General features: G+C 33.4%; 1 protein-coding gene across 1 annotated transcript in view; it reads left to right on the forward strand.

The window, feature by feature from the left end:
• Nucleotides 1-144: 144 nt before the first annotated feature.
• LOC148948123 (bromodomain-containing protein 2-like) overlaps nucleotides 145-20,719 on the forward strand; it is a 54,790-nt gene continuing 34,215 nt past the window's right edge. The window contains exons 1-3 of the mRNA XM_089095199.1: nucleotides 145-283; nucleotides 14,336-14,622; nucleotides 18,933-19,400. Of these exons, the coding sequence (XP_088951325.1) occupies nucleotides 14,347-14,622; nucleotides 18,933-19,400 (744 nt within the window). The 5' untranslated portion in view covers nucleotides 145-283; nucleotides 14,336-14,346. The remainder of the gene's footprint in view (nucleotides 284-14,335; nucleotides 14,623-18,932; nucleotides 19,401-20,719) is intronic.

The raw sequence follows: 20,719 nt of genomic DNA on the forward strand, positions 1-20,719 counted from the left end.
TTTTACACACACATGTCTGGCGTAACATTTCTTAGTGTTTCAGTTTAACGATAAGTGTGTAGTTACCCTAAATAAAATTTATTTCTCGCACTGTCATCTATCAACAAAATTAAATATGGCAGCGCAATGGCTCAAGCTCGGCGCGTATTTTTGTAGAATAGACTGAATTAATTCAAAACTCAAGAATGTGTTGCTATTTTTATTAGATTAGTCCAGTTGAGCCTGACCTAACCTAACTTGACTTCTCTATTTGAAATATTCAGACCTTGTTGATATTTTTAAGGTATGTGGAGCATTCTGCCAGCATCAGACTGCAGTTGAGAAATGCTTAATATATTTTCATTTTTGTCACAAATTTTTTGAGGTCCTTTCATCTCAGGACAAGTTTATTTGCATACACTGAAATATTTTAATAAATTTTTCAGACTTAATAGTAAAAACTTAGCTAAAACATTAGAAATGTAGCCTAATAAATGACCTATGTTTTCCATCAAATCCTTGTCCTATTCACCTGCAAACTAGGCTAGTCTAGGGTGGACTGTCACTTTTTCATGTAGTTGCCTGCTTTTTTCTGTATTTGATCTGGCTTATTTAGGCTAGTAAGCCAAATAAATAGAATAAAAGAAAGGTTTAACATGCCCCTCAGAAAGATAGCCGAGGCTGCATATAGCCTGCTGCTTAATGCTATAGGCTATCCTATTCACTAATAGGATATTTGATGGTGTGTAATAGGATATTTGTAAATTGTTGCTATGTTTGATGGTGTGTTATTTGGATTTTTGAAGATTTATTTAATTATCTTTTATACTCCTCGTTTTTGAGGGAAATAAATAAATAAATAAATAAATAATGGACATCCACCATATGGCTAGTATGGGAGTAAAGTTCATTTGTGATGCAAATGGATGTTACATTTAGATTGAGGATACAGTTCTAGGTATATAGCCTATTTGCACATTAGGAGGGTGGAGGTATATAATCTGTGAATATATAGGTCCTAAGAAATTCATGAATTTGTTAGAAAAACTGCAAAAACAAGGAATGAAGTGAAGATAAAGGCTCTCCCCCTGCACAATGTGTGAACTAGGATTATTCTGCATATTATAGAGTAAAAAATGTTTTCTTAATATGTTTCCTTATGTCCAGCTGGACTCCTGGGCTTAAAATATTGGTTGGCCAGCTGGTCAATTAAAAGATTTGTATATATATATATATATATATATATATATATATATATATATATATATATATATATACACTGTCAAATTAGCCATCTGGTGGTATCCCTTCACTAATAGGCCTATACAGATTTTATGCCTCCTGAACTTTAGAATGATGCTTCTAAGGTATTTAATTGATAATCTTATCTGATTAACTGTGGGTAAAAGACCACTTTTCTTTGGCATTCTGGAAAAATAGCAATGGGTTTTTGGACCACCCCTTTTTACTGCAGCATGATTCAATGTGAGGGCAGTAACAAGAACCCTGGTCAAATTTTCACCAATAGTTTGTCAGCATAAATTAAAAATTTTGTGTCTGTTTTGAAAAGCAATTGAAAAGAAAAAATTATATTTAATATTTGTGATTTATAGAATGAAAATCAAGCAACAAAAGTTAGATTTTTAGAATCAGAAGAAAATCAGCTTTCTGTTAATATTTGAATAAAAACTGACACAGTAAAAGGATATATACATCAAAATAGGATAATTGGTATTTTCAAACCAATTATTGGTATTAACTAATAATTTAAAGTGTTTGATCTTGTATAATTTTAATAATAACCATATTGATGCAAAGCTTAGGCTTTTATTCATTAACATACACAATTCTTATCAATTCCTCTTTAATAACAAGATGTGAGGGCTCTTGTTTTAAATAATTTTGCTCAATTGGATACTGTTTTTTTACCCTATTAAGACAGCCCAGAGATGGACATAGGCTAGGCCTAGGCTACTTTTAGAATCTGAATTTCATCCAAATTATAATGGTCCATTTACATTACAAATTAACTGTATACCTCTCTCCCTAATGGTCAAACATGCAGTTTGACTTATATATATATATATATATATATATATATATATATATATATATATATATATATATATATAATTATATGGTTCAAATTATAATAGTTCATTTACATTGCAAATTAACTGTAATTACCTCCCTCCCTAATGGTCAAATTACCTCCCTCCCTAATGGCCAAATATGCAGTTTGACTTATATATATATATATATATATATATATATATATATATATATATATATATATATATATATATATATATATATATATATATATATATATATATATATATATATAATGCAATAAATGTTTGCATCTGTCATGTTGAACATTTCAATATGTCAGTCTTTTCTTCATATTCATTAAATAGTTTATCAAAACTATATAAAGTTCAGTCAATTAATATAATTCTGGCTATAAATTTGACCATTAAGAGGGAGGTGTAAATTTCATTTTTGTTGAAAATAAATGTCATACCTAGATTTAGGATGAAATTCTGATGCTAAAGATAGCCTATATCTATTTCCTAGCTACCTCAATTCAGTAATTTAGAAAATTTATGCTGCACAAGAACAGAGTAAAAAACCAGTTTCCAATTGAGCAAAATTATGTAAAACTAAAACCCTCACACCTTTTTATCAAAGAGTAATTGAAAAAAATTGTATATATCAATAAATAGCTAAAAATCTAAGCTATGTATCAATATGGTTATTGCTAAAGTTATTTAAGATTAAACACTTGAAATTATTAGTTTATTGACTTACCTACAAAAACCTCCTTTTGGATATACCTACTATCCTATTTTGATGTATACACACCAAAACACAGTGTTTCAGTTTTCTTCACATACAATAGAGTCTTGCTACCAGACACTGCTAGTCTGGACATTTAGGTGATCCAGACTGATGTACCAAGAAAAAGAAAATAAAAGTGCTTTTAAGAGGAAAAAATCTAGGTGCATCTGTTTGCTCTTAGTTCTTGGAAGTCTTTCTTCCCATTTTCACCATATTTGTTAATCAGTAATGTGTCACTCTCAGGTTGCTTTGTTTTTTCCCTTCAGTCTATAGATACTTGTCCTAGTGACAGGTTCTTGTGTGGGTGTTTAATATTTTTATTTGGTACATATGTATTTTGGAGTTGTGGAAATGGATAAAAAAAATAACTTTATCAATGGAACAAAAACTCCAAGCTTTATTACATATTGACGCTGGTGAATCATTGACTAAAATTGAGCAAGATTTTGGAGTTGGAAAGCAAACCATTTCTGATTAGAAAAAAAATTGGAAAGAAATTGAAGATTTTTGCACAAAAATGGTGAGTAAGGCAGCCTTGATAACAGGAGCACATTGAAGAAACCCAAATTTGAAACTTTGATGAGGCTTTGTATATTTGGTTTTGCCAACAACACAAGCAAGGCATTCTGATTTCGGAGATAACATTACAAGCTATGGCTATAAAAATTAATGAAAAATTACAAGGCAATCCTGGTTTTACTACAAGTTTGGGATGGTTGTCTCAATGGAAAGCTTGACATGGTATTTAAGGAGTAAGTGTAAGTGGTGAAATTTTGTCAGGCAATAATAGTGCAAGTGCAGACTTAAAGACAAAATTTGTTAAAGATGAATACCTGAAGCCTTGTCAAGTGTTTAATGCAGACAAAACAGGCTTAAATTACAAAATGCTTCCAAAATACATTAGCCTCAAAGCTAGATTCTTCAGCCAAAGGTCATAAGGTAAAGAAAGAAGAGTATTTTTGCTTCCCTGTTAGTAATGCTTCTGAAGGTTTGAAAATTCCACTTCTGATTACAGCCAATTGGCTAATCCTAGGGCTCTTAGAGGTCTTAATAAAAATGCACTCCTAGCTCAATAAACTTCTCAAAAATTCGCATGGATGGACAGAAAATTTTTCAAATATTAGTTTTTCAAAAAATTTGTTCCTACAACAAAATCATTTTTAAGAGAGAAAAACTTTCCAGCAAAAGCAGTGTTGTTTATTGATAATGCACTGTGTCACCAAAGTGAAGAGGAATTACAAGATTGTGAAATTTTTGTGAAATTCCTCTACCCCCAAATATGACAGCTCTGATTCAACCTATGGATGAAGGTGTGATTGAGGGGATAAAATGGTGTTACAGGAAAAAATTAATCATGTCTGAAACAGACCCATCAGCAAGCTTAATGCATCATCTTAAAAAGGTGACCCTAAAGACTGTAATTTACTTAGCTGCAGAAGCATGGGAAGAAATCAAGCTGAAAACTCTTCAAAAAGCTGGAACCAATTGTGGCCCTGCTTTTCACAAGAAAATCAGGAGCAAGAGCTTGTACAAGTGTTTCAACAGTTGGAGAATTGTGGCAACACAGATAAGAATGATGTATTAGAATGGATAGACAATGATAACAATATTGGTCATGACATTTTAAGCAAGGATGATATCATAGAGGCCTGCACTTCAAACACAGCAAATGAAACTGTGGACAGTTTGGATAGTAAAGATGCCAGTACAGATAAATGTGCTGGACCAAGTCATGGCAAAGCAACAACAATGTTAGATAATTTGTTGAATTACTTTGAGAAACAAAGCAACACATTGTCTGCTGAGCTACTGACCTTGAGGTGTTTACAAGATCACCTGGCAAAACAAAGGCAGGCTAATAAATGTGTTTTAATTAATAAGAATGTTCTTTTGCTAAATAGGTTTTTTTGACATATTTTGAAGAAAATTTTGTTTAATCCAGACTTTTGGTAATCCAGACAGGGTCTGGTCCTGTCAAGTCCAGCAAGACTACTGTATTAACAGAAAGCTGATTTTCTTCTGATTCTCAAAATGTAAATTTTATTGCTTGGTATTTATTCTATAAATCACAAATATTAAATATAATTTTTCTTTTCAATTGCTTGTCAAAACAGTGACCACATTTTTAATTTATGCTGACAAATCATTGGTGATAATTTCACTATTAGGCAGGGCTCTTGTTACTACCCTCACATTGTATCATGCTGTAGTAAAATAAGGGTAGCCCAAAACCCCATTACTATTTTTCCAGAATGCAAAAGAAAAGTGGTCTTTTCCAAAAAGAGGTCTTTTACCTTATGCTGCATTACAGAGTTTCTACTTCTAGTACATAGCCTAAAGAAACAAAATGACCATTCTTTAGCTATAATTGTACAGGCTGGTCTTAAAGGTAGGCTACTAATATGCTCTGTAAAGCCATGTTGATTTAAATAAATAGTCTATATTTTTGCATACAGTCTCTAAAAACTCAACAAGTAACCTATGCACCAGTAACAGTTTTAGGCCTCATAAACTAGGGGGATACAAAAATATACAAATAATTTACATATAATAAGTATACAAAAGTATACATAAGTATAATAAGTATACAAAAATAATTTTTAGTCAATTAAGTACATTTATAGGAGAGTAAAAATATAAAATGCAAGGAATTTAATGTCAGAAAAACTAGGAGGGGGGATAGGGCAGCTTGTCCTTGCCTGCCCAGGCCTAAAACCATCACTGGTATGCCCAAAAGTAGACCAGGTACACACTGAGGATTTTCAAAAATCTTGCAATTTCTAGGCTATTTCCTATAAATCAAATTGCTGTCAGATAATAAATTAGACTATGCTAAAGTATAGAGGCATGTGTTGAATAATGTCCTGTTGTATAGCCTCTTCTGAACTAGGCTAAATACCTGTTTACCTTTCTTGATCCTATTTAGGAAGGTTATATCAATCTAAATATCAGAGTGGCTACCAGTTTATCTGCTTCCAAGCCCAACACCCTCCTGCTAATGCCTGAATATAGCCAAAAAATAACTTTTCTTTTCAGTTTTTTTTTTGTATTATGAGCCAAATGTTAACAGGAAAGAAGAGTTTTCAGGTTTGAATAAAATGTGGATTTTGTCATTGTAGTGTTCAGTTTAAAAGAGGGCATGCATTAGTCATTATGTAGACAATAGTCATGCTTTTTCCAAATTAGTTTATTTAGCATTATTAACTTGTTAATGTGAAATAAGTGCAAAAGTATCAATTGTTTGTGAATAGCCTTGGACATGATTAAGACATAAGGAAAGAGAGATAGAGTTTGTAAAGCAGTTATATTCTGAGCAGCTCTAATACTTAGATTGATAGAATTATTATCAAACAGTTTGTGGTAATGAACTGTAAGTAAGGAGCAACTGGGCTCAATAGTAACCAAAACTCTAAAAAACGCAATTTTAATACCAATAGATATATCAATAGAATCAGATTTTTATGCTGATTTCAAATATATAAGTTTTATTAAGTCTAGTTTTACCAATCAATAGTTACTCACCTGAGAAAATTTGCTTTATTTTTGAAAAAATGGGGAAACAACTAAAAGTCATAGAACTTTAATGAAAATCACACCATCAGATTCAGCGTATCACAGAACCCTACTGTATAGGTTTCAAGCTCATATCTGCAAAATTGTGGGATCTTGTATTTTTTGAAAGAAGAAAGATTACAGATGCGTGTTTATTTGTTGTTTGTTTTTTTATTTCCCCAGGGGTGATTGTATCAATCCAGTAGACCTAGAATATCGTGAGAGGGCTCATCTGAACGGAAATTAAAAGTTCTAGTTCCCTTTTTAATTGACCAAAAAACTTGGAGGGTAACTTGCCCCCCTTCCCACACTAATTTTTTTCCCAAAATCACCCATTAAAAATTTTGAGATAGCCATTTTGTTCAGCATAGTCAAAAGAGCTATCTATTGTAATTAACCAGTCTTTGTGATTCAGGGGTTTGTGATTCAAACAAAATTCCAGCTTTAGCATAAAGAGCAAGGTATTGACTAGGGGTAAACTCCCTAGTCTGACTCTGTCACACAACTTTATTTAAAAAAAAAATAAAACAAATTACAATAAAGAGTGAGGCGTTGAGGAGGGGAAAGCCCCTTTCATATATTGAATAATTTCTGCTCATTTTAAGGTTTAATGTTGCTCCTTACTTTCAGTTAAAAAAAGTTTTTTTTTTTATCTAATAGATACAGTAGAGCAACAATTTTCTTTTGTGGTTCAAAAGAGGCCATGTTCAAAATTGTCACCTATATGTCTTTGGTGAACCACCCAAAAGCTTCTTAAAACTTAGTATTTTCCTTACATATACTTTCAATTATGCTGGTAGGTGTTATGCCATTAACATAGTGCAAGTGTTAAGGTAGGCTGCTTGTAAAAGGTATATCACCTTAGTCTTAGAATCAGATAACCTTACAATCTACTAAAATTCAAGGATGATATATATTTATAAATGGCACACTGCAAATTTGCACTACATTCAATCAGCACAAATTTTAGTAATTTATAGTTTCTGCATCATTATTGCCATATGTAGGCCTACAAAAAATATACAAAAAGTTTATCAAATAGACCCATAAAGCAACAAATTGAATGCTAATTTCTTTCCCATAAAATCTTAATTTGACCAAATTTGTTTTAAACAGCTACATATTTTTGGTAGTTTAGAGACTGGCTAACTGCTCCAAGGAATGAATAGTCTTACAATGAAGCTACATTTGCCAATGTGTCTACTTATTCTAGGCTAAAATAATTTGTATGGATGCTGCTGTGTTGATTCTTAGGGAGAGAAATTGAAGAATTGGTACACATCAATGTTGTCTATTTTGTGTATAATACAATATGTGCTGATGTGATCACCACAGTTTTGACAGAATTGTTGCCTAAGCAATTTCAGCCTTTTCAGTCTGCTCAAATAATAGCTGCACTAGAAATTTACCTAGTTAAAAACACAGGCAAGATCAAAACAACTAAAATATCTTTCAATGACATGTCACTATTTGCCAAGCTAGGTAAAGTGAAAGCCTGTTTGTCAAAATAAACTCCAAGGTCATTAACATAGTCGTTTAATTTTAACTTTTATTCTTAATACTTTAGATATGGTCTTTAGAGACAGCATTATTAGCCTACATAATAAGTAATTACCTACCAGAGATTTGTCTCCATTAATGTGTGTGATGTTATGTTTGGTTTATGATTCCAATTAGTTTATGTTTCCTTGAAGTATTCATGCATCTGTTTGAGTAAAAATTAAGTAATAAAGATTTACATCATCTGTAAACATTTTCATAGTTTTGTTTTGAATATTTGAGGGCAAGTCATTTATAATGCTAAATAAACAAATACAAATTAATAAAAAATACAGGTGTACACAAAAAAAGAGACCCAAGTAGCTATCCTGCAGAACTAGACTTATGACTAAAGTTGGTGGTATCTTCTTACTTTCTGGTTTTAAGCCAGCTTAATGGGTTTGTGTAGACTTGTGAAGAAGTATTAGTCCCTGACCTATATTGGTAGGACTCTGCTTTTCTTGAGGCCATAACAATTTCAATGACTTAAAGAGTATGAAAATTGTAATTTTTAGACATTACAACATAAAATAACAATCCTATTGAGGTTTTGACTGATAAGTTCATTTTGACTGATAACCCTGAGACTGTACTTGTCAAGAGTTCTAAAAACTCTTCTCTCAGGGTTAGGAAACATGAAATTAAGTGATAAAAGATTTATTTATTCATTTAGGAAGGAATGGCTGCATAAGCAGGGATTAGGGCTATTGATGAATAAGGAAGCTTCCAAGTCTTGCTTAGGTTGGGAGCATTTTAATAATACTCTTTATAGCCTCTTTGTTATACCATGTGGGTTATAGAGAATGTATGAATTATACTGAAGGCATGAGAAAATTTTACTAAAGGTTTTCAAGAATGTTCTATAATAGCAAGGTTTATGAATAGAATCTTTTCAAATTTAATCAGTAAAATGGTGCATATGATTTGAATAAACCTTATGATGCAATATTTTCTAGTAGCTATCCCAAAACATGTTGTTTTTGATGTCTCTGAAGGAAAAAAAAATGCATTTCAAAAACTCCATGTAATCTTTTAATACATTAATTTACAAAAAAATTTTTCCACAAAGTAAGTTTTCAAAGAAAAGTAAAGAACTCCATTAAACAAAATAAGCAAAAATAAAATCAAAGAAACTAAAAAGCACAAAAGTACCTCAAATCACCATTGATAAATAAATGAAACCAAAAACAAACAGAAATTACAATAAATAACCAATTCAAACTCAAAACAAGCAGAAATTAACATAAGTTGGGCTCAAAACCCCTATGCTTTCCCAAGGCCAGAACATAATTTGCACTTTACTGAAAAAAATATAAATGTTTTTACTTTTATAACTTTAATAAATCAAATAATATTAACATTTTGATTACTAAATATTAAACTGACAATGCACATTCATTTGTATTTTTTTCAGTAAAGTGCAAATTATGTTCTGGCCTTTGGAAGGCATAGGGGTTATGAGCCCAGCTTATGTCAATTTCTGCTCAATTTGAGTTTCACTCAGTTATTTTTTTAATTTCTGTTCATTTTGGGTTTAATTTTTTTATTGATGCTGATTTGCTGTAGTTTCGTGCTTTGTAGATTATTTGATTTTATTTTTGCTCATTTTTTATTTAATGGAGTTCTTTACTTTTCTTTGGAAAACTTATTTTGTGGAAAAAGTTTTTTTTAATTAATTTCTGTTCATTTTATATTGACATAGTCGTTTCAGGGAAAAAGAAAACAATACTTTAAATCTTTTTGTTTTTTTAAGACTTTATAATTTGGCCTGCTATTTGTATGTTGAAGAAAAATTTTCAGCAATGTTTAACAACATACACCCTTTTAAAAATCTGGACACAAATAGTAGTCTTTAATTTCGTTTCATATCTCCTCTAGTTGACCTGAAATGGAAAACTTGATACCATTCACAATAAAATCTGCTTACTTTCTTTGATAGCTTGGATACACTTACACTATTTTGACTTGGTTAAATTTTAAGAGCAGAAGTAGCCCCAAAAGTCTGAACATAATACCCTCAGTCGTTCTTGGGATATTGCTGAGATGCCTTATTGGGAATAAGCATTAACACTGTGCATTTTGATTTCATGTTAAGGCAATATTTAGTTTTTAAACATAATAGGCAAATGGGAGAGTGGGGCTGGAACGGTGACTAGATTCACTCCAGTTACTTTAGACTGTTAAAAAGGGCATCATCCCTTTCTATTTTCAATCAAATGAGCCCTTTTCGAAGTTCCTATGACAACTCCTTCAATATGAAGTGCCCTGGTGTAAACAACAACAACACAAAAAAAATCATACATTATACCCACATTGATCTTTACTATAAGAATTTCAAGCCTTCCAATCACTTTTGACTATTAAAAGGGCATTAGGCCTTTTGATTTCCAATCAAATGAGCCCTTTTTGAGTTTCTGCGACAACGCTTTCTATAAACACTATGTGCCCCCAGGGCATAAATTACAACCCTTACACTAAGGGCTGTGAGGGTGGTTGTCATCCCCTAAGACATAATTCCCAGAACTTTCATCTACTTTAAACAAAATGGCTATCTCAAAATTTTGATTGGGTGTGTTTGGGAAAATGGTGGGCATGAGAGGGGTGTTAGTTGCTCTCCCATCACTTTCAACTATTAAAAAAGCCACTAGCCCTTTCAATTTCCAATCATTTGAGCCCTTTTGAAGTTTCTACGGCAACACTTTCAATAAAAACCTTATATGCCCCCAGGGCATAACTTACAAGCCTTACCCTGAGGACTGGGGGGGTTGTCACTCTCTAATTTCCAGAACTTTATGCAATGTTGAACACAATGGCTATCTGTAAATTTTCAATGGATGTGTTTAGGGGAATGTTGCATGTGAAAGGGTGGTTAGTTACCCTCCAATCACTTTTGACTATTAAAAAGGGCACTAGCCCTCTCAATTCCCAATTGAATGAGCCTCTTTTCAAGTTTTTACAGCAACTCTAACTATAAAAAACCTTATATGCCTCCAGGGCATAACTTACAACCTTTGCCCTGGGGGCTCTGGGGGGTTGTTCAACCTAAAATAAGTATTTTCCAGGACTTACAATTACATTAAACAATACGGATATCTCTAAACTTTGATTTAATGTGTTTGGGGAAATGGTGGGCATGGGAGGGGGTAAATTACTCTCCACTCACTTTCAGCTATTAAAAAGGGCAATTTCAATTTCCAAACAAATGAGCCACTTTTGAAATTGCTTCAACAACCTTCTATATAAACCTTATATGCCCCCAGGATACAACTTACAAATCTTGCACTGAAGGCTCTGAGGGGGTTATCATCCTAAAAGACCTAATTTCTAGAGCTTTTGACTACGTTGAACAAAATGGATATCTCAAAATTTTAATTGGATGTGTTTGGGGAAATGTTGGGCGTGAGAGGGGGGTTAGTTGCCGTTCAATCACTTTCGACTATTAAAAGGGTACTAGTCCTTTCAATTTCGATTTGAATGAACCCTTTTTGATGTTTTTACAACATTGCTTTCTATAAAAACCTTATACGCCCCAGGGCATAACTTACAACCCTTGCCCTGAGGGTTGTATGTGTGTGTTAGGGGGGGGGGGGTTGACAGCCTTACACACCTAAGGTCCAAAATTTTCAACTACATTGAATAAAATGGCTATCTAAAAATTTTGATAGGATGTGTTTGGGGAAAAGTTGGGCATGAGAGGGGGGTTAGTTGCCCTGAAATCACTTTCCATTATTAGAAAGGGCACTAGGCCTTTGAATTTCCAATCAAAAGAGCTCTTTTTCAAGTTTCTAAGTCAAAGATATCAATAAAAAGTTATATGCCCCCAGGACATAACCTATAACCCTTGCCCTGAAGACTGTTGGAGAGTGTCCTACTCAAAGGTATAATTTCCTGAAATTTAAACTGTGTGAAACAAAATGGCTATTTAAAAATTTTGATTGGATGTGTTTGGGGAAAAGGTGGGCATGAGAGGGGGGTTAGTTGCCCTCAAATCATTTTTGACCATTAAAAAGGGCACTAGCTCTTTGGATTTCCAATTGAATGAGACCTTTTTCAAGTTTCTATGACAAAGATTTCAATAAAAACCTTATATGCCCCCAGGGCATAACATAACCCTCGCCCTGAAGACTGTGGGGGGAGTGCCCTGCTCAAAGGTATAATTTCCCAAACTTTTAACTACGTGAAAAAAATGGCTATCTCAAAATTTTGATTGGACGTGTTTGGGGAAATGGAGGGCATGGAAGGGGTGTTAATTGCCTTCCAATTACTTTTGATTATTAAATTGGGCACCAGCCATTCCATTTTCCAATCAAATGAGCCCTTTTTGAAGTTTCTACGACAACGAATTCTATAAAAACATTATATGCCCCCAGGGCATAACTTACAACCCTTGTCTTGAGGGCTGTGGGGGATTGTCCTCCTCAAAACATAATTTCTATCTGCCAATCAACTACATTGAACAAAATGGCTATCTAAATATTTTGATTGGATGTGTTTGGGGAAAAGTTGGGCATGAGAGGGGGGTTAGTTGCCCACAAATCACTTTCGACTGTTAAAAAGGGCACTAGACCATTGAATTTCCAATCAAATGAGCCCTTTTTGAAGTTTCTGCAACAAAGATTTCAATAAAAACTTATATGCCCCCAGGGCATAACTTATAACCCTTGCCCTGAAGACTCTGGGGGGGGGGGGTGTCCTTCTCAAAGGTATAATTTCCTGAGCTTTAAACTGCGTGGAACAAAATGTCTATCTCAAAATTTTGATTGGATGTGTTTGGGGAAGTGGTGGGCGTGGAAGGGGTGTTAGTTGCCTTTCAATTACTTTTGACTATTAAAAAGGGCACAAGCCATTTCAATTTCCAATTGAATGAGTCCTATTTGAAATGTCTACAACAATGAGTTCTATAAAAACCTTGTATGCCCCCAGGGCACAACTTACAACCCTTGCCCTGAGGGCTGTGGGGGGGGGGTGTCATTTTCAAAAACATATTTTCTATCTGGAAATCAACTATGCTGAACAAAATGGCTATCTCAAAATTGGATGCGTTTTGGAAAATGATGGGCGTGGAAGGGGTGTTAGTTGCCTTCCAATTACTGTCGACTATTAAAAAAGGCGCTAGCCATTTCAATTTCTAATCAAATGAACCCTTTTGAAGTTTCTACAACAACACATTCTATAAAAACATTATATGCACCCAGGGCATAGCTTACAACCCTTGTCTTGAGGGCTGTGGGGGATTGTCCTCCTCAAAACATATTTTCTATCTGGAAATCAACTATGCTGAACAAAATGGCTATCTCAAAATTGGATGTGTTTTGGAAAATGGTGGGCGTGGAAGGGGTGTTAGTTGCCTTCCAATTACTTTTGACTATTAAAAAGGGCACTAGCCATTTCAATTTCTAATCAAATGAGCCCTTTTTGAAGTTTCAATGACAACTCTTTCGGTACAAAGTGCCCGGGATTTTTTTATGGAGAAAAAAAAAGATCATGTGCCAACATCGTTCTTTACTTAGGCAGCGCTATTGCGCTGCCTATGATTTGAAATGTCATACAGTTTTCAAAACTATTCATTCAGTGAGTAAATATAAAGTTTTTCTTCCAATTATAATTATTATGACTATGTTTTGTGACAAAAATTTTATTCAGCTATTATTTTTGTTTCATATTGATTTTTTCCCCGAAAACCAGTAAAAATCAAGCTTTCAGATGACCGCAGAAATGCAGTCATTTTTCCAAAGCTGCATTGTGCACATATAAGGAATTTGTGTGGAAATCATACTTCTGGTTTTGTTTTCATTGTAACATACTTATGAAAGAAACATGAGCTCCATTTCCCACAAGCCATTTGCCATGAAAGTTGGAAAATTCGGCTAATTTTGACTTAATCCAGAAAGTTTGAAAAATTGCGTGCAAATTTTCAGGTTTCTCTGGTAGGTATGTATGAAAAGTTTCTGCTTCTTTACATGTCACTATATTTCCTTTCAGTGTTTTTTTTTCTTAAAAGAGATGCCATTTAGAAATGCCATAGCATTTCAAGGAAGAAATCAGCTAAATACTGAAACTAAGAACAAATGTAAGAAGAAGAAATTGAAAAATATTCAAAACACAGGTGCTTAGCATACTGTAGGTAGATAGAAATTTTAATGAGCTAGTGCTGGGTAAAAGGTATTATACCAGTAAAAGCTATATTACTTTATGGGTATATATCTGGAACTTCATATTTGAGTAAAACTTCTACTGCACATTGGGGGATTCAGAAGAATGAAAAAGCTGCTCCTTAGCTCCAGTTTTTTTTCTTTAGAGTGGTTGGTCCTTGAAATGTGTCGTATGATAACCCCCATGGTCAACAGAGGCGTGAACACCCCCCCTGCTCTGAATTGAAAATATGATCCGGTACATTGGCATTATAATCTGTTTTCTCTAGTTTACAGGAAAATGGAAGTAAAGCAAGAGCCAGTGGATGAAAAAGCACCAGCTGCAGTAGCTGCAACTACTTCAGCAATTGATAAAGAACCTCCCCCAAGAGAAGAACCCACTTTAGAACCTGTAAATGGGATAGTTCAGCCTCCTGTAATTCCCCCACCCCATAGACCTGGAAGACAAACAAACCAGCTGCAGTATATTCAGAAGTCGGTTTTAAAGGTTGTTGTGAAGCATCGTTTTGCTTGGCCTTTTATGTCTCCTGTGGATGCAAAGAAACTAAATATACCAGTAAGTTTTCAAATTCAGTTGCTAGAAATCACTCACTGATCGTAACATCAGTAGCTTGATGAATGATTTGATGATCAGTAGCTTGATGATTTAACATCACTGATTGTAATGTCAGTTACAGTGTTTTGAACTGTTGTTTTGCTTGCTTTTCCATCATTCCTATGGATGAAAAGACAATAACCATAAGCTAACTGTAATTGTTTTCAATTCTGTTAATCATAGACAAAATCAGTCCAACATGAATTTGAATTTTACTGTATGACTTGTTTTCTTATTTTAGCTGAAAATTATTCCCTGTTTTTATTCCAGTAATATGTTTTTTCCACATTTTCACGTTTTTTTCAATATGTTTTATTCCAGTAATATGTTTTTTCAAGTAATATGTTTTTATTCCAATAATTATTCCCTGTTTTTATTCCAGTAATATGATCGTCACCAGGAGGAGCAAAAATACATTGAAAAGCATTTCCAAAAGTTTTGTTCACCTAGACCTACAGCTTTCTATGACAGAAATAGCTCTAGATCTAGAATTCTTTATGTGCTCTGCTGTTTTGCCTTTCTATGACAGACAAAGCTGTAGATGTAGAATACATTTTAAAGTGTATGTACTAGAGAGTTAATCTAACTTAATACCCCATAAAACTTCAATGTATTGATTTAAAATCTTAACCATTCAGGATCAATTGAAAAACAGAGGGCCAAAAGCTGTGTTTATTTTTTTTTATAGTTTATTAAAAGTCATATAGTTCTTTTTTCATAAAAATATGCAGTTAATAAACATTTGGTCCAACCAGAATTATTATGACAATCTATGTTTATGTTTTTGTGGCATATTTGTTTCATATACATTTTTCGACAAAAGAAAAAAAACAACAAAATGATTCAGTTATTGTTTACATCTCATACTGCTTTTCTTCCCATCATTGTCTCAGTCATCAGTAACTGTCTATTTTATGGGGGCAAATAAATTAATAAACATAACTTTTCAATTCAGTCAATCAAAGACAAGATCAGTCTTATCTGAAGATTGGTTTAGAGGAGCCCCCCTTAATCTCATCAATATTATCAGTGGAGTGAAAAATTTGTTGAATCAAATATGACGTAAAATTTTGGGCATAAAGTATGTTTTGGGTTGTATGAATTTAAATTGGCAACCGTGTAATAAGGGGCGAGAGTAAGGAATAGTTGGAAGATTAAGACTCTATAGGAAGTGGAGTATGGGCTATTGCCTGAAGTCTGTCATTGAAAGCCATAAAGTGACCCCTATGCTAACCTCATTGCTACCAATAATATTACTATTTAACAGATCCAATGCTTAGAAGAAAATATGAGTATTCTTTCTTAGGAATGAGTGGAGGGTATTATATTTTAGTTTTAAATATTTCATTGCCCATATCTGGGGGGAAGGGGAGGGAGAGTAATTGACTAATCCCAAAGTTGTTTGCAGTTATGTAGTGACCAGGTTAGGCATGAAAAACAGTAAAAGCTTAAGGCAAACCATTTGAGACATTAGATACAATGAGTAATAAAATTTCTTCCGTTTGAAAGCATACCCAAGTGTAAGATGGGGCTGAGAAGGGTGACAGACATTTCAAGTAAATATTATATCATGGATCTTGAAGTTGCAAAACTTTCTAATTTAATAGTATCCATAGTTATTACTTTAGATGCAGGTTGAACAATTGGGATCAGCAAACAGGATAATTTATAAGAATAGCAGAATCATTTGCTGCCTCTGTCATTCCCAACTTGTAATGTACACAAATTTAAAAATAGTAAGTTTATCCTAAGATAAGGCAAAGAGCTCTGGTTTTGCTGGCTTTGTATATATATCTGAATCTTCTGGGGGAGGGGGGAATACAAAAAAAGTTGGTTTTACTACTACTTACAACTTATTGCAGCACCAAGTCGCCTAAGGGGAGCACAGCTGTACATGCTGCTTTTTCACTCCTGTCTGTTCACACATTCACTCTTTATTCCCTGCCATGAAGTGCCAATCTCCTTCAAATTCTTTCTTATGGTCTGTTCCTTTCTTATGACCTTATGACCCCTGTTTAGGAACAAACTGCTTTTTGTTTGGGCTCAGATGGACGGTAAAAAATGTGTAATTTATGGCAATATTTCATCCTTCATCCAAAAAATAGGGCCTAGCCATCTTAGCTTTTCTTTCATTGTAAGCCATAAAAAGTGGGGTAGAATCCAGATTATTTGCACAGCTTATTGTTTGATGTATGGTAAGTCAAGCAAGTACCTAAAACTACCCTTCGGCAGTTAGGGATAAGGAGGGGATTTTCAGTAACAAGAGTTTTAAGTTTTTCCCTGGCTTTATAGTTAGTTAGGAAATTGTGATTTGCTTCCTTCCCAGGGTCGTATCCCGGATTCTTTTGGGAGGATTTTACAAAAGAATTAGTAATAAACTTGTTTATATTCATTTTTATACGTTTTTACGAGTCGGACAAACATTTCCAGGGGGAGGGGGTTCAAACTCCCTAACCCCCCTGGCTATGGCCTTGTTCCTTCCTGTCCCTTTTCTTAAATCTGTCTCTGAGGCTCTGCTAAATTTTGATTTTTTTTTTCCAGAAGATGATTTCTTTAAATACTTTTTTTTTCTGTGAAAAAGAACATGAATTTTACTTCAAACCATTTTGTTAGATATTTAAGTCTTCCTATTCATACTTAGATCTAAAGTGATTGAATACATTTTTTGGTATGAAGGGTAAAAACATGAAAGTGGAAAATGGGTTGCTCCCTCCAAAAGACTTAATTTTTACTTTGAAATAGAGTTGGACGAAGGCTTACTACCATTGCTACTGCTATTATTCATCAGTGTCAAACTTCCCAAGGCCAATATAGCAGTACAAACCCCCCTCTGTTTGTAGCCTCAATCTTTCTTCTATTGAAGCTTCGAATTCCCTTGAATCGTTTCTTTAGGTATCTTCCCATCCCAATCAAGGCCATTGAGCCTATATAAGCCTATATAAGGCCCTTAAATAAAATGCATATTTGGAGCTTTAGAGCTGCGAATAGTAATTAGTTACTACTAGCACTGTAAACACTACGGTTCAACTAAGTGAAAAAATTAAAAGGTTAACATTCAAAGCCCTCCAAGCAACTTTGCTACTGATTCCTGCTAGCAATATAGAATAGATTAAAATATATTTTATTATGCTAATGAATCATTTTGATTTTATTTAATACAGTATTTATTTAATACTAGTACTTTGTTTTTACTATTATTTAAGATATTTTATTGATTTTAAATTATTTAGCTATGATTTTCTGTTATTTACTATTGTATTTCTATTTAATATTGTAATTGTCTTTGAATACATTATATTTTTATTCATTAATAGTGTTTTGTACTTCCTCTTAAAATGATATTGTATTCTCTCGTTTTTCACCAGGACTATCACCTGACTATCAAACAGCTAGGCCTAATGGATATTGGCACAATAAAAAGCGATTGTAAAATAATTATAAATAAGATAGGTCTACAATTTTATTTAATACAATTAATTCAATTGTATTTTAAATATTGCATTTTAGTCTTCTGCCATGTCAATATTTTCATCTTCTTTCATTCATCTTTTTGTGTTTATTTGATTCTTCTCATTTATTGATTTAAATAATGTCCAACAGAAACTTTTGGTGCTCAAGCACACTGCTAAACACAGGAGACTTAAACGCATCCTTCAACGCTGGAAAGGGGCTTTTGCATTAAAATTTTTTGCCCCCTCCCTTCCCCTGATTTGGAAAATATAAGGGCCGTTCTTGTACTCATCTATGTGCTAAGATCTTACATCTTTTGACAAAGAACGCTTAAAAGTGAAATCTTAGCACTAAGATCTTACATCTTACGGTCTTCTTTTGCAAACGTCTTTCACTATTCTGCTCTGATCAGCGGTCTGAGAACAATGATGAGTATATCATCAAAGTCCTCTCATCATTGTTCTGTATGGCGTCCTTCAAACTGTTTGCTAACATAAGTGATCTGTAAGAACTTAGAACAAAGATGAGTTAAAGAACGGAAATATTTGAAGAAAGATGTGAGCTATTAGATGTAAGATCTTGCAATAGAACGGCTCTATAGTATTTTTGGTAGTTTCATTGAAAAATGTTTTTTTTTTGTATTTTACATTGAAAAATTGAAAGTAACAACAAAATTGTCTGCGCTTAGAATTTCAAAATAAATTTTGCCCTATTCAAAAAAGCACTGTAAAGGATTTCAGATTGTATCTATACATAGATTTATCTAGTTTTTTATTGTACTTCCATCTTAAACGGTTTTGTATTCTCTAATTTTTCCCCAGGACTATCACAAGACTATCAAGCAGCCAATGGATTTAGGCACAATAAAAAAGCGATTGGAAAATAATTATTATTGGTGTGCTAAAGAGTGCATTCAAGATTTTAATACTATGTTTACTAACTGTTATGTTTACAACAAACCTGGTGAGGATATAGTTTTAATGGCTCAGACCCTTGAGAAATTGTTCCTGACAAAAGTGACAGAAATGCCAAAAGATGAAGTTGTGGTAGAAATGCCTACTCCAAAACCTAAAGTGAAAAAACAGCCTCCAGCTCCAAGAACTCCAGTACCAAGAACCCCTAAATTAATGACTCCTACACCAACTACTCCACAGTCTAGCTTACTGCAGTCAAATTTGCCTGCTGGAACTAAAATTACTCCAAGCAAACCTCAAAGTGTTCTGAGTAGTAATGTCGCCAATGTGCCGCCATTTCTTCAAACTAACAACCAGGATCCAGTACCGCCTCTGGTAGGTCATTTTCTCTATAAATTCTATTTTTTCTAGGAGACTTCAATTTTTTGGAGATGTTTAGCAGATTTCTATTTTTGGTTTTATATATAGATTCTATTTTGTATGCATATTCAATTTTCCATGTCTATTTTAGGAGAGTTTCATTTTTTTTCACTTCAATTACTTGGAGGTAATTTTCGTGGGCCAAAAAATAGGCTATGTAATTAAAAGTCGATATAAACATTGCTATTCGTGAATAGATCAATCCCACAACAGGAAGAGATTAAAATGAATAATCAAGTCAAGCTTTAAAATAATTCGTGATCAATCCCACAACAGGAAGAGATCAAAATGAATAATCAAGTCAAGCTTAAAAATAATATGCATTGCTATTGATGAACAGTTGAATCACGAAGATGGTCTAAATTAGTAACTATATGAACACAGTCACAGCAGAGGGGTTCCTTCAGGGCCGTGCCCATAAAACCCCTCCTTATTTTCTACAAGTTTCCTACAATTTTGGGGTTTTCTATAAAATTTTCTGATTTTTTTAATTTGTACCTCTCTCCCCCCCCCAAAAAAAGAAGAATATGCATGTTCATGAACACACTAAATAGACCACAGTGCCACTATTGACACAGTAGTCACTACAGAATTACCCCTTGACATCATTAAATTCCCATGAGCATCATAGTTGCCACCATGAACTTATGCTAGAAATGAATAACCAGGTTGACTCTGATACAAAATGAATCGCGCATGTAAATTAGGGCATTCCCGAAGAGCATAGGAAACTTAAAAGAGTGGAAATTGGCGTTAGTATTGATAGAAAAACCTTCAAGTCCACCTGGAATTTGGTAACACTTGGCTTTTTTCAGTGTAATAATTTAAATTAATATAAAAGTTTAAAATAATAATTAATTAAAAATAAAAATTAATTTAAAATAATAATTTAAGAGTAATTAATTTAATTTCTGTAGTTGGTAAAATTAGTGTTGTAATAATTGTCTTTTTTATTACAAAGCTTTAAAAAATGTTAATTGTTGTCAAACGCTAGATGGCGTTGATGTTTTTTTTGCCACCAGTTTCCACTCTTTAAAGTTACCCATACTCCTTGTGGCATACCCTTATATGGTTACGTCAGCAAAGATGCCAAATGGAAGAAATGGCTAAGTAAGGAGATGGAGATGACGTCTAAATAAAGAGATGAAAGTTGTTACACTATAAAAAAGGCTTCAATAGTATTCTTTTTTTTTGTTTCTCTGCTTTTTGCAATTTTATTTTTTTAGTGATTAAACTAAAACAAATTCGTGGTTATGATCGTTTGATAATTGTTG

This window comes from Artemia sp. Qi Xiang Cuo, chromosome 10 (assembly GCF_049724085.1).
Source record: "Artemia sp. Qi Xiang Cuo chromosome 10, ASM4972408v1, whole genome shotgun sequence".
NCBI lineage: Eukaryota > Metazoa > Arthropoda > Branchiopoda > Anostraca > Artemiidae > Artemia > Artemia sp. Qi Xiang Cuo.